This window comes from Eutrema salsugineum, unplaced genomic scaffold, assembly GCF_000478725.1.
Source record: "Eutrema salsugineum unplaced genomic scaffold, Eutsalg1_0 scaffold_11, whole genome shotgun sequence".
Taxonomy (NCBI): domain Eukaryota; kingdom Viridiplantae; phylum Streptophyta; class Magnoliopsida; order Brassicales; family Brassicaceae; genus Eutrema; species Eutrema salsugineum.
In genome coordinates, this window is record NW_006256901.1 from 483,859 (window position 1) to 497,997 (window position 14,139).

General features: G+C 33.6%; 1 protein-coding gene across 1 annotated transcript; it reads right to left on the reverse strand.

The window, feature by feature from the left end:
- Nucleotides 1–8,276: 8,276 nt before the first annotated feature.
- Nucleotides 8,277–11,363, reverse strand: LOC18026114 (diacylglycerol kinase 3). Its single transcript, XM_006409057.2, has 12 exons — nucleotides 10,885–11,363; nucleotides 10,356–10,478; nucleotides 10,132–10,269; nucleotides 9,963–10,048; nucleotides 9,785–9,872; nucleotides 9,598–9,673; nucleotides 9,433–9,515; nucleotides 9,247–9,317; nucleotides 9,077–9,154; nucleotides 8,905–8,992; nucleotides 8,711–8,827; nucleotides 8,277–8,622 (listed from the first exon to the last, which is right to left on the reverse strand). The coding sequence occupies exons 1-12, from the start codon at nucleotides 11,221–11,223 to the stop codon at nucleotides 8,464–8,466; spliced, it is 1,446 nt and encodes a 481-aa protein (XP_006409120.1). The 5' UTR covers nucleotides 11,224–11,363; the 3' UTR covers nucleotides 8,277–8,463.
- Between the last annotated feature and the right edge of the window lie 2,776 nt (nucleotides 11,364–14,139).

Genomic DNA, 14,139 nt, shown 5'->3' on the forward strand with positions numbered 1-14,139 from the left:
CCTTTTCTCAGCCTGGATTTGTTCTCCCCGGCTATACCTACGTTGACTATATGCAAGCTTTTTTCCGTTTTCTCTATCTACGACCCTATGACCATTCCTGGTTCTTATCCTTTGACCAGCGGTTCAATAAACACGTACCAGGTTGGTTCAACGAATGGTGGCACTGGTTTGGACCCATTGACCAAATATATCCATCAGAAATAATCAAGACTTCTTATCCTTTCTACACCAAACACCTACCCAACACCAATCCTATTGGACCTCTAAACAAAATTTACTTCCATGCAGATATGGGTATTCCATGGATCTGTTCATGGCATTTCAACCTTGTCCTAGCCCTACCTAATATGCCATACTCCTTAGTCAAAGAATTTCGTGTTAAGTGGTGGGACAAATATAACATCGAAAGATGTTCCCTCACTAATATCAAGAAATTATTTGACGCAAATAAACAAGACCACCTTTTAATCAAATCCATCTCCCGCTCTATTCCACTCTTAACCCCATCACAAATAGCCAACATTCCTCCTTATCATCCACCAACCCAAATCAAACAAGAACCACCAAGCCCAGCTAAAAACAAAAAACCATCAAGCCCTACCCATTCATCTTCCTCATCCCAAAAATCCAAATAAAAAAAATCAAAACTTCAAGCCATGAAGGAAACCCTCAAGGCACTTAGTCAAGAAATGATGAACATATCGTCCGACGACGATAGTGTTCAAGGTCAAGAACCCCCCGAAAATCCTGAAGATCTATTTGGCGGACCATTAAGCCAAGACCCTTTTGATTTGTAAGACTCAAAAAAAAAAAAAATTTATTCTCATCTATAGTTTTAAATTTACTTTTAATAATGTATATTCTGGTTATACAAAATGAATTTGAAGAGATAAATAAAACTATATAATACTATTGGGTTTTTTTTTTATATATAAATTTGAGTCATCTTGGATTTGGAGACGCACAAAAGAGATTTGCCACCGGTCTTACGGCCTGCGCGGAGGACTTGCAGCCTGGAATATCTACCCTGCCAGTGAGTCGTAAAATCTGAGATGAAAATTAAATTTTTTTTTTTTTGAGTCTTACAAATCAAAAGGGTCTTGGCTTAATGGTCCGCCAAATAGATCTTCAGGATTTTCGGGGGGTTCTTGACCGTGAACACTATCGTCGTCGGACGATATGTTCATCATTTCTTGACTAAGTGCCTTGAGGGTTTCCTTCATGGCTTGAAGTTTTGATTTTTTTTATTTGGTTTTTTGGGATGAGGAAGATGAATGGGTAGGGCTTGATGGTTTTTTGTTTTTAGCTGGGCTTGGTGGTTCTTGTTTGATTTGGGTTGGTGGATGATAAGGAGAAATGTTGGCTATTTGTGATGGGGTTAAGAGTGGAATAGAGCGGGAGATGGATTTGATTAAAAGGTGGTCTTGTTTATTTGCGTCAAATAATTTCTTGATATTAGTGAGGGAACATCTTTCGATGTTATATTTGTCCCACCACTTAACACGAAATTCTTTGACTAAGGAGTATGGCATATTAGGTAGGGCTAGGACAAGGTTGAAATGTCATGAACAGATCCATGGAATACCCATATCTGCATGGAAGTAAATTTTGTTTAGAGGTCCAATAGGTTTAGTGTTGGGTAGGTGTTTGGTGTAGAAAGGATAAGAAGTCTTGATTATTTCTGATGGATATATTTGGTCAATGGGTCCAAACCAGTGCCACCATTCGTTGAACCAACCTGGTACGTGTTTATTGAACCGCTGGTCAAAGGATAAGAACCAGGAATGGTCATAGGGTCGTAGATAGAGAACACGGAAAAAAGCTTGCATATAGTCAACGTAGGTATAGCCGGGGAGAACAAATCCAGGCTGAGAAAAGGTTTTTGTGGTATGGAGGTTGAGAATACCAAGCTGTTGCATAGATGCAAACGCGAAGTATTTTACAGGTTGAATAGGAGATATGGTTAGGGTCTTTTGGATCTGGGTAATGAGTAACTTCGATAGATTTAGAGTCTACCAGAATATACTCATAAAAGGTACGGTTTTTGGTTACGTTATCTGTTGGATACAGGGCATCACTGTAAAAGAGGTGGTTGGTATAGGAATATAGTTCTTTAAGGGTGATTTCTTTTGTATAGTGGGTTGTGTTTAAGTGTTGGTTGTAGGGTTTGAGATGATAAATGGATTTTTGAGAAGGTGGTTGATTAGTGTTTGAAGATTGCCTGTGAGTTGGCCTGCTGTAGGTACGGCCTTTGAATAAGATAGAGGTGGAATTCTGCTAAAGCCGTACTGGTTTTGAGTAGTCAGGGGCTTGCCCTGGAGGTGTGGCATATGCTTGATATAATCCGATGCGCTCATCGGTTTCTTCTGCTTTTTATCCGTCATTTTGTTTATCTTGAATATCTGTTGTTTTACCCTGTAAATATTCTCTTGTTAGAAAATCCGGTAAAGAATTATTTTCACCTTTAATATGTTGAATATCAAAATCGAATACAGATAAGATAGCTTGCCTTCTGGCAAATATTTGTTTTGATACTAAGTTTTTTACATCTTTTTTTAATATTTCTTTAGCTGACTTACAGTCAACTCGTAATAAGAATTTCTTATTGATTAAATCATCTTGGAATTTAGATATACAGTTAACAATTGAAAGAACTTCCTTTTTAACTGTGGAGTAATTTCTCTGCGGTCCTATCCAGACACTAGAGTGGAATCTTACTATTGTTTCTTGAGTGTTTTCTGAAATTTTTTGCTTTAAAATGCCACCATAGCCAATTTATAATGCATCCGTTTCAACAATCATAGATGCTTCAGGATTTGGTATAGTAAGACACGGAAGAGTTTTAACCTTCTGTTTAATTTGTCGAACTAATTTAGTGTGTTGACTAGTCCATGGTTTTGGATTTTTTTGTAATCGTTGGTATAACGGTTGAATAGTTTTTCTAAGATTAGGAAGAAAGTCTGAAACATAGTTCAGACATCATAAAAACCTTTGTAATTGAGTTTTTTCCCTTAATTCATCGGGAAATTTATCTGCGAATTCTATCGATCTTGAAATAGGGATGATAGTTCCTTGATATATATTATGACCTAAAAACCTTATTTTAGTTTGGAATAATGACATCTTTTTGGCTGATACTACCAAGCCATGTTTTTTAATTATATTTAAGAATGTGTTTAAATGACTAAAGTGTTGGTCTATAGATGTTGAGTAGACGAGTACATCATCAATATAGACGATAGTGAATTTTGAGTATTGATTGAATATATTATTCATTATATGTTGAAATTCAGATGGTGCGTTTTTAAGGCCGAATGGCATTACATTCCATTCGTAATGTCCGAATGGTACTGTAAATGCAGTTTTATATTTATCTTTTTCTGCTACTTGGATTTGCCAAAATCCGCTTTTCATATCAAATTTTGAATATACCTTTGCATTATATAATCGTTTGAGTAAATCTCTTTTATTTGGTATAGGATACATAATCCATTGTAATACATCGTTTAATGGTTTATAATTAATAACTAATTGTGGTACTCCATGTTCTTTCTCAGCTTGATTATTAACATAAAAGGTCGAACAACTCCAAGGGAATTTGGATGGCCTGATTAATTTCTTTTTTAATAGATCGTTTATTTCTTGTTTACAGGTTTCTAATAATTATTTATTCATTTGAATAGGTCGTGCTTTAGTTGGTATATTTTTCTCGTTGAAGTCTTGTATATAGGGAAGTTCAACAGTGTGATGTTTCCTTTCCCAAAATGCATTTGGTAATTCGGAACAAATTTGACTTAGCAAATTGTTCTCTATAGTTTTTATCTTATCTTTTACATATTGAGTATTAAGTTGTTTTTCTATTTTTTTATAGGTTATTTCTTCCTGTAAATGCTGGATATGGGTTTGCTTACCTTTTATTAAATTGATCGTTTTATTTATCGTGTTTTGTTGAAGATTAAGAATTTCTTTAGTCTTCATAGGCGATAGGAAATTGAATAATAATTTTGTTCCTACTACCTTGGTTGATATTCCTTGTTCTGTTACTTTAAAGGGATATATTTGAGTAAAAAATAGAGTTCCTAATATTACTTCTTGTGATAAATTTTTGACTAAAATGAATTGATTTTTAAAACAATAACCTTGATTACATATTTTTGCGCATGGTAGTTTATATTGAACTTTTAAATTACTACCATTAGCACCGCTTAATCTTTCAGTAGTTTTTTCATAATATTTTGTTGGGATAACTCCTTCACAGATACAGTTATAATATGCACCAGTATCCATTAAGGCTATTATGTTTATTTTAAAGTCATTTTGCTATATGTAAGGTAATATTTGTATACTATTTTTGAGAATTGATTTTATTGATTATTTGAATATAATCTTCGGAATCTTGTTCTTCATTAATTTCTAAGTTTTGTCTATTTGAGGATGCTTGAGTATTATTGTTATTCTTTGATTCTATCAGAGATAATCTTGCATTTATTTGTAATTGCTTAATATCTTGATCATTTACAATATCTTGTAAATGTTTAATTTGTGACTTTATTTGTTTAATTTCATTTTGTAATTCTCTCGTAGATACTTGTTTAAACAAACTCTGCTTCTTTATCAGTTATTGTTTTGTCTGTTTTAAATGCCGCTGTTGCCATACCCATTTCTTGTAATACATTCATTATTTTGTATTCGGATTTACCATCTATGTTCCATTCATATATACCATTTCCTGAATACATATTGTTAGAATATTTATGATGTTCTTCAAATAATAAGTCTGGTGGAGTATGCCTTGAATAATAAGGTTTATTAGATCTTATAGTTCTATTTTTTATTCTATTTATTTCTTGTATATCACTTTCTGACGATATAGATGTTTGAATAGATTCATTATCGTTTTCATCTATATTATTGATACTTTTACCTTTATCTAATTTTTCTAATCTATTGGCTATAGATTTTAAAATTTCATTTTCACCGAATTTAACTTGCCTTGTAATTGGTTTAAATATTGGGGTTGATACAGATGAAAAGGGATGTTGGGTAGTTTGATTATTTAGAGATAATTTATCACTTTCATTTATTTTATTATCTATGTGATTTACTTGTTTGGATATTGTATGGAGTAACTGACTTTGATAATTATTTTGTTGATATACTGCTTTAATATCTTGTTGTGTTATTAGATTCTTATCATCTTGATTAGCTCCTGTTTTAAAGGGTGAGGCTACGAGTATTCTATCAGGTGTAGTTATTTTTAAATCTTTTAAGGGTTGATGGACTGATCTAATTTTATTACCATCCGATAATTCCCATATTTGACTTAAAGATGCACTAGTATTTATTGATTTAAATGGATAATTAATATTATGAGAGATTGCATAAGTTTTGAACCAAGTGAAAAATGGAATATCTATCTCTTTTATTGTCATAAAGTTATACCAATCTTGTCTAAATTCAATTGTTTGTTGCTTAGAAAATGTCTTGAAATACCAATTTCTTTTTTCTTCATTTTCTTTTGAATAGAAATATTTTCTAATATATTGTTTATTAATTGTATATTCTTTTAATATTACATTAATAGTTTTAAAATCTGATGGAGTAGGTGATGTTGGACATCTTAGTTGAGTAGGTTCAGCTATTGGAGCATTAAATTTAATTTGATTATCTTGTTGAATATTTTGATTTACACTTTCTGTATCAGAATCTGTACTAGGTTGATTATTACGATATTCGGAAAATGAGGCTCTTGAATTTGAATAATAAGAGTTAATTCTTGGGGGAAGTGGTTCTCTAAATGATCCGAATTGTAATAATATTTTACCATCTCTTTGTTCGAATATTCTTGAAATATTTCTTTGTTCAAAATTTCTAGGGGGTTGTGTAATTTCTATTTTCCATTGATCTGGAATAGTTATTTCATTCCATTTTAATTGCTTAGGTGTGTAAGTAGCAGTAGGAGTATCTTTACTATGAACTGCTAATATTGTCGTTTCTCCTTTATCATCTTGTAATAAGCATCTTGGATTAAATTCAGAAGTTGATTGTTTAAAGTAAATTCGATAAAGTAATAAATAACCATGTCTCTCGTTTTGAAATTTCATTTCTGGTAAATGAACATTTAATACTAAAGTATTCAATATAGTTGGATCGGGTAAGCTAACTTGATAATTCGGGGCACAATTAAAGTACACTGCTCTGTTGCATAAGTTTGATTGTACAGCTCCTAATAAAGAGTCTTCATATTTTAATAAATTTTTGTCTCGTAGTAACATGAGTATAGGTGAATCTATACCCGTTCTTGATAATGGTTTGATAGCAATTTGTATAAGTCCAAAATGAATATAATTAAATCCTTTTTGTTTATATTTGTCTAAGGCGAGTGATGATAATAATTTTATCTCTTCAAATTCATTTTGAAGAGACAAGGTTTGCTCATGCTCTTTTATTGAATATGCCGTTTTAAAATCAAATGTTCCAATTTGATATATATTGTCTGGATTAATATGTGGTAATTGATCCTTTGTTATTTCTTGATTAAAGGATGTTATTTTTGACATTATTTCTCTTGAATTAATTGTTGTATGTGACGAAGATGCAGATGCATGTTTCGACTTAAAAACTTTCTAAACGAGGACGCCATGATTTATACAAAATTTAAACTCATGAGAAGAGACTTACCGATTCTAGTTGATCACTGCTGCTGCCTTGCCAACGGACTCACTGCCTCTCTTAGGTCTTGCTGCCTGGAACACCCTCAGCTTCGTGGTCTCATAGATTGGAAAGGTCTTTTCTAAAGGTTTGATTTTGTCAAAATCACGAAATCCTTGTTTTTAAAACTTTTTAAGAAAACTTTGCAAAATCTGCAATGGTTTTGTTAAAGATTGTTTTGGCTCTGATACCATTAAATCCGTATTACTTTATTAAATCCGTACTACTTCTTCCTAGTTGGACAAGAAGGTGCTCTTTAACGCAACAGGAGTTCCTAGAGATGTACTTTGATCTGAGTCTGGATTTATTCGCCTGAGGAATAAATAAGACTGCAATCTGATGAAAATCTTGTTTTATTAAAAAATTTTAAATACAAAGTTTGATGAGAATATAAAGCTTGAAACTTAAAAACTTAAAGGCTTGTACAAAGAGTTTTTTAGAGAGAGAAAGAAGAAAGTTGCAAAAATTGCTCGTGTCTTGAATGTCTTCGCAAGATGAGTATTTAAAGAGGGGAAAGCAAGGTCTTGAGTCTTGATAGGTGTTGTCTTCTAATTGGTGCCGACATAGTCCTGCTAGGTGTCTTCATTTGAGAGGTGCCGACACTTTGCTATGGAATTTTGACTTGGTTGCCAACTTGTTGCGTAAGTCTTCATTCTTCTAGAAGGTGGGTCCTACTTGGGGTCCACTGGTCTTGTCTTGTTGGTTTGCATACGGCTCTTCTATAATATTTTGATATTTAGAGTACATCTTAAACAGATATACTCTGTATTTTATTCAAAACTTTATTTAAAAATATGTATTCCGGAATAAATTCAACTGTAATATGTACGGGAAAAATTCAACCGCTATACGTACCAAAAAAACTATTTAAAAGATAAATATGTTTAATACAAAATAAGTGGTACAAAATACTATTTAATTAGTAAAAAATAACATATATGCAATATGATAGATATTTCAAAAACAAATATATTAAAAGTATTAGAAAATTATAAATTAGAAATGGTTTAAACATATTTTTCAAAAAAAAAACTGTATTGAATTTTCTCCATAAGTTTTAAATTTTTTTTTGTCATTTCTAAAATTTTAACATAATTTTTATAAATACAGTTAGTATATTAATCTTTATAAAAATGTCAGTTATAATACATAAAACCGCACTTGAAAACAGAAACCGCATCAAGAACCTAACGTTATTACTATTTCATGCAGATTTTACTTTTTCTTTACAAAACTAAAACTGCACTTCTACTATTCATTTTTTTTATTAAATATAGAAAAGCGCGCAGTTGTAATAATTTTTGGTGATTGGTAACACAAAGGCGGATTTACAAATACCGTCCCACACCGCGGTTACCATTCACTGCCTAAATTTTATGGGTTAATAAATTCATTTTTTTTGACTGATTTATAAGATGTTATATTGGTTTTTATAAAGTTTTAAAATAAATTTAAATTAACTAAGCCAAAAAAGTTAATAAGATCTCTTATAAATTTCAAAATCTCTTTCTATGAGGATTTATATTTGTTGAGCTGACTTGATTTGTTGTACTCAAAGAATGAAGAAATCAATGAAATTTGCCAAAGATTTGGCTCATGTTCTTATAAAAACACAAACTTTAATTTCTCGCAACACAAAGATTTACAATACCAACATTAACAACAACAAGTAGCATCTATCTATAACTAAATGATCAAATCCAAATATAAAACAATTAGCTTTTTTACAAAGAATCCAGCTTTGGATAGTGATCACACACCATTTATCATCAGAGATTGAAAAGGAACTTTTTTTATCTCCACAAATGTCGAGTAATCTGTGTTCATCGGTTGCTTCCATGGCTCCCCATCCATTTGCAAGAACGCATCTTTCCAATCACCTCCTCTTAGCTCAAATCTAACCGCAGCAGCCTGATTTGGTCACCAAAACGAAACCTTTTTAGTACAAAAACTATGGCTATATGATTCTACATTCACCAGTGTGTTTATTCTAAGTTACCTGAGCTATATGCTTGGCAGAGATGAGCTCAGCCATGACAAATGACGCGTGCCATCCTTGCTTGAAACCGAAAATCTCTATCAAACCATCATCACAATGAGCCTCCACAAATCCTCTCTGCAATAAAACGAGAACCGTTCGGTTAATATTAGAGATTTGAGTTCAGTTTATGATGAATGAATCAGAAACAATACCTTCTCTAGATAGTCTGGTTTTAGATTACCCCAAGGATGACTTCCGCTTCCATAGCTTTGAAGATTCAATGCCACGATTGATCTCACACTACAAGAGAAATCCATGCAATCAGGTTTAGGCATTAAGATTGTAATAGGTGAAACAAATATCGAAAGCTGTCTCTTTTTTTACTTTTTTGGGACTGCGATCTCTTCCCACTGAGAGCAGTTAACCTTTTTGATGTGGATTTTCAGTATGTTCCTAAGTCCCCTGTCAATTCAAATAACGCAAACAAAAATGTCAACATCACAACAAGGAGCTAGGCAGAGAAAGCTTATACATATAGAGACTCTTTATAGCACCTTAAACCTGGATCACTGACACACGGTGTACAAAACCAACCTTGAGTGCAACCAAAACTCGAATAAATAATCTGCAAAAAGTAAACGTTGTGTGGTTAAATAGTGAGATCATAGTTAATTTAGCTTTAACAGAGACAAAATATGGTTTGAGATATGATTCAGGTTTGGCTGAAGATATAAACAAACCTTGTTTGAGATAGGGCCTTGAGCAAGATATGGTTTAGTGTTGCGAAGATGATGGAAGCCATATGCAACTTGAGCATCCATACCTAACAACACACAGAAAACCTGGTCAACAAGATACTTGTGAAAATTTGATAAGAAAATCAAAAGAGAAGAAGTTCATCAAACCTATGCTTAAGTAATTGTAGAACACGCCTTCATAGGTCTTTGCCATTGGAGGCGCGTCTATTCCCGCGTCCAGACCCTGAAGAAACCACAACAAAGCCCGGTTAAAATTGCTAGAACGTGGCAATCTACAAAAACACATGATGATGATGAAATGAGAAGAGCCAAGCCTAAGTAAATAGAGCCAAACCTGATCAAGTTCATTTTCCTCGGCTGGTTTTAAAGAATAAGGTGGATCAACAACTTCTCCAGATGGCATTGACACTAGAATCTTCCAGCTGCAAACCATATATAACCAAAGCACACATTTTACGACACAGACAGGTAAAGCAAAAGCTAATTTGTTTTTGTCCAAATAAGAGTTTTACCTGTCTAGTCGAGCAACTGGACCCATACTTGCGCGATGGAGGGTTCTTTTAACAGCGGATCTCCACGCAAAAGGGAACGAACCACCCTGAAGATTAACAAGAAAAAACAATTTTCAATTTGAAAGCTCAAGAGACTTGTTGCCATAAGAGAGAAGAAAGATTTTCTCACCCAACCAAAACTCCTTGAGAGATCATTTCCTGTACCGAGAGGGATAACTCCAACAGGAGGAATTGGTGACTTTGCATCTTTATTAAGCTCCCCAAGACATCCAAGAACCCAACCAACAGTACCATCACCACCTGCAACCTATTGAACCAATCCCATTTCACATTCTCGTTGCCAAAAAAGTTAAGTAAGAAAATATGAGACTGAGAAATAATGCTTGTGCTCACCATAATCCTCAACCTTGCTCTGCATTCTTTTGCACATTCATCTCCTTCTGCTGCCACTTTCTCCAAACACGCCAACCCGTATCGAACAAACTCATGAGGTTTAACTTCTGTTAGATCAAACACCTGTTTATACAGAAATCACAAAGAAAAGAAAAACCTTAACGAAAAATTCCAAATAATTTTCCACTCTTCAAACAGAAACTCAAGCATCCCAAAAGATTCAGTCTTTGAAGTCAACTCATCATTCCAACAACAAAACAACAAAAAAAACACAACTTTCCCTACCAAAACCACTAGATCCAACATTTACTAAGCATGAACACATAAATCAGTAACATCAATCAGCTAACTAACTTTCCCCAATCGATACAAGAACAGCACAAGGATCTGATCAGAGACAGAACAGTAAACACATCTCTATTGCACACTGAACCAATCCATAGATCAGGCCAAATTGCGTTCACAATCTAAACACAAACACCCACTAAAACACAATTAAAAAAAAAAGTTACTTTTGAGTAAACCAAACCTGTTCTTCGCTCATCAGCTGTTGAAGCCTCTCTTTAAGAACAGGACCATGACGACCACCACTTTTGGGGTTGATGAAGACAACCATTGGAGCGTGAGGAGCCATATCGGCGACGGCGCCACCGGGAAGGAGCAAATGGTCAGGAATCGCTGTGGCATCTTTCCGTTTGATACAGTCACGCATAGCGAGACGGATATACTCAGGCATCATCAGCCTCTGACGCAGCTCCTCCTTGTCTACACCGACCCACGTCAGATTAGCGAGTCCACAACCTCTCATCGGCGTCGAATCGGCCGTAGACGGCCGTGAAGCCACGAATTTCTCCGTCGGCGCATCCATTACTCTCGCCGGAGAAGATTTTTGAGACAGGGAAAAACAGAGAAATGTGAATACTTTTCGTCCTGTGATTGGTGGAAAAAGGAGGAATCTTCGAAACCCAGGTAATCTTTGGAAGTTGAAACTAAAAATCAAAAAAAAAAAAGAGAAAATTGATTGATTTTTGACGACTGGGTTTTTGCCCTTTTTCTTCTGGATTCAAAATCAACCAATAAGAAAATCTTCGTTGACAGTTTGTCTTTTTCATTTTATAATCTTTTTTCCAGAAATGTTTAATTTCGAAGACAGCGCACAAAACGTGTGAGTATGATAATTTGATAACTATTAAATGCGATATATTTCAAAAGAATTACACGGTTGGATTTAATGTGACGTCATTAAAATGCCCATTTAGGTGCAACTAGGTCAAAGTATTATCTTTTTGTTAAGGTGTACACAGCAAATCAGCATACAAAAAATTTGGGTTTTTATTTTCTTTTTCTTGATTAGAATGTCTCTAAAAATGACAAGAAAGTAGAAAATCATGGTATATTTGGAAAACCAAAGCAAAACAAGTAATAAGTGAAGAATTTTTAGAATAAGATCTATTGTCATTTATCTTATTGAAAATGGTTCCACTAGTTGTTGAATGTGATTGGGTACGATTTATACTTCTTGTGTTATAAGCATAGCTTTGCCGTTTCTATTTTTTTTTTACAAGAAAAAAAAATATAGAAATATTTTTCACTTTTCAACAAAGAAGGGAAAAAAATCAATGTTTTTTTTAAAAAAAAATATGCTTCGAAAGAGTGTTGTTTTCGTAATTACATGAGCGAATAGCTTGGCGTCAAATGTAAAACCAGCGAAGGGGACAACAGGAATGTGCCCACGTTTAGTGGACACACAAATGAGTTTAGTGGATCTTCCGCAGAATGGGGCCCACACTGTGCACTGATAGCTACACTTCCCCATCATCGTTGGATTTTTATTTAGTTTTTTAGTAACTTTTTTACCTATATTTTCCTCAACGCAATTTTTTTCTTTCTCAAATTCAGGCCGTAAAACCATTTCTAATACATAACTTTATTTTTTCTTCTAAAATAAAAGAGTTTTAAATGGAAGTATATTTGTCTCCAATACTTACTTTTATTTTTTCTTCTAAAAAAATTATTTTCAATATATTTTTTTATTATTTATTTTTAACATATTTCATTAATAAAATTTATGAATTGATCTCACTTAATTCTGTTTTACAAAAGTTCACATAAAATTTTATGTATTTTAATATGAAATTCCTTTTTGTAGTTTAATTTACAATGAAAACTTTCATATTTAATAATATTATATATTTTTAAAATTTTTCTAAACTATAATCAAAGTTATCACATTTATATTCAATTAAATTTTTATACTTATTGCATAAATAAAAATATTTAAAAGTTAAAGGATTATTTTACAAATAAAAAGTCAACATCTATTATAGAGGAAAAAAATAAAATTCCTCAATATTATATGATTACAAAGTCAATTTACAAAACATGATATGGTTAAGAGAAATTTACATTATATGGCTCTTTTTGAGTTTGTATTTACATATTATGATACTTTCATTTAACATAGCTCTTTCCACTTAAAAGACCATGCAAAAAGACAAAACACTCTTTCTGTTTATTGGTTTAAAAATAAACCGACAATTCCATCAAACCAGTTTTATTTTACTTTTTTATTAAATTATTTGTCATCTCTTTCTTTATTCTTTGTCATTCTCAAATCTGCTTCTCTCTCTCGTACCTTCTTTCTTCCATCAATGAAAGCCACAACCTTTCACCACCATTAACATCATTCCTCATCTTACAAATCCTAGAGAGAGTCACCACCGAGTTCATAGTCCCTATTTTCTATAATTCTGCGGTTCGTTATTCGCTCTGTGTCACCAATTCTTCACCGCTTGAGCTTTCTCGAACTCCGCTTTCTCCACCAGATTCACACGTCTGATAACACCGTATTTTGACCACTTTTATGGATCGTTTTGAAATACTTTTTCTATGTTTTTAATTACTTTTAAGTAATTTATCACGTTTTTCTCGTATTTGTAGTTCCAAGACTCTTTTCAGGTAATTTAGGGAAAAGGTTAACAAAATGGATAGAAAACCAGATTTCAGCTCAAAGTCAAACCTTCAGAAGTTCACCCCTGATTGAAGGCCTTTTCACTGTCTGATCCAGCTCAAATTTGGAGACCTTAAAGATGGAAGTATCAGCTTTCCAGCACACTTTACAGCTTGGCAATCAAACGGTTCAATCAAAAGATACGCGAAGAGCAAGATGTCCCGTAAACCAACCGGCAAGCAACTCCACAGGCGGCCAACAGGCCATTTCCCGCGGTCAGAAGCATCCCGACCGCGGCAAACCACTCGTTCCCCGCGGTCACAGCACTCCCGACCGCGGCAAGCCAACTCCGAGCCCAAAAGCCCATTTCTGAAGCCCACAATGATTCCTTCATTTGGAGAAACCCTAAGTGGCGTCCAGAGATGTCTTGAGCACTATAAATACATGTCTTAGGAACCCTATTTCGAAGGACATGCTATTTTTCTTATTGTTTTAGAATACTTTTAAGTTTTAGGTTTTAGGGAGAGAGAGATCTGTCTCTTGAACCCTTGTTCTTTCTTTTTCAATTTCGGTTTCTATTCTACTTCTTAATACTATGTTTTTGATTTCATTCATTATGTCTGAGTAGTTCTATTTTTGGGATTAAGAGATTTTCGATGGGGATTTATATGTTCAATGAGGATTCCATGAGCTTTTGAGCCGAATCTTAGAAATTTTTCTTCTGAATTCGTTTTTACTGCATGAGAGTAGCGTCATGAACTATAATCTGATCCAGATGCTTGGTGACACGAAAGTGTTCATCCGGTGTCAGATCTAGTTTGGGAGAGCAAAACA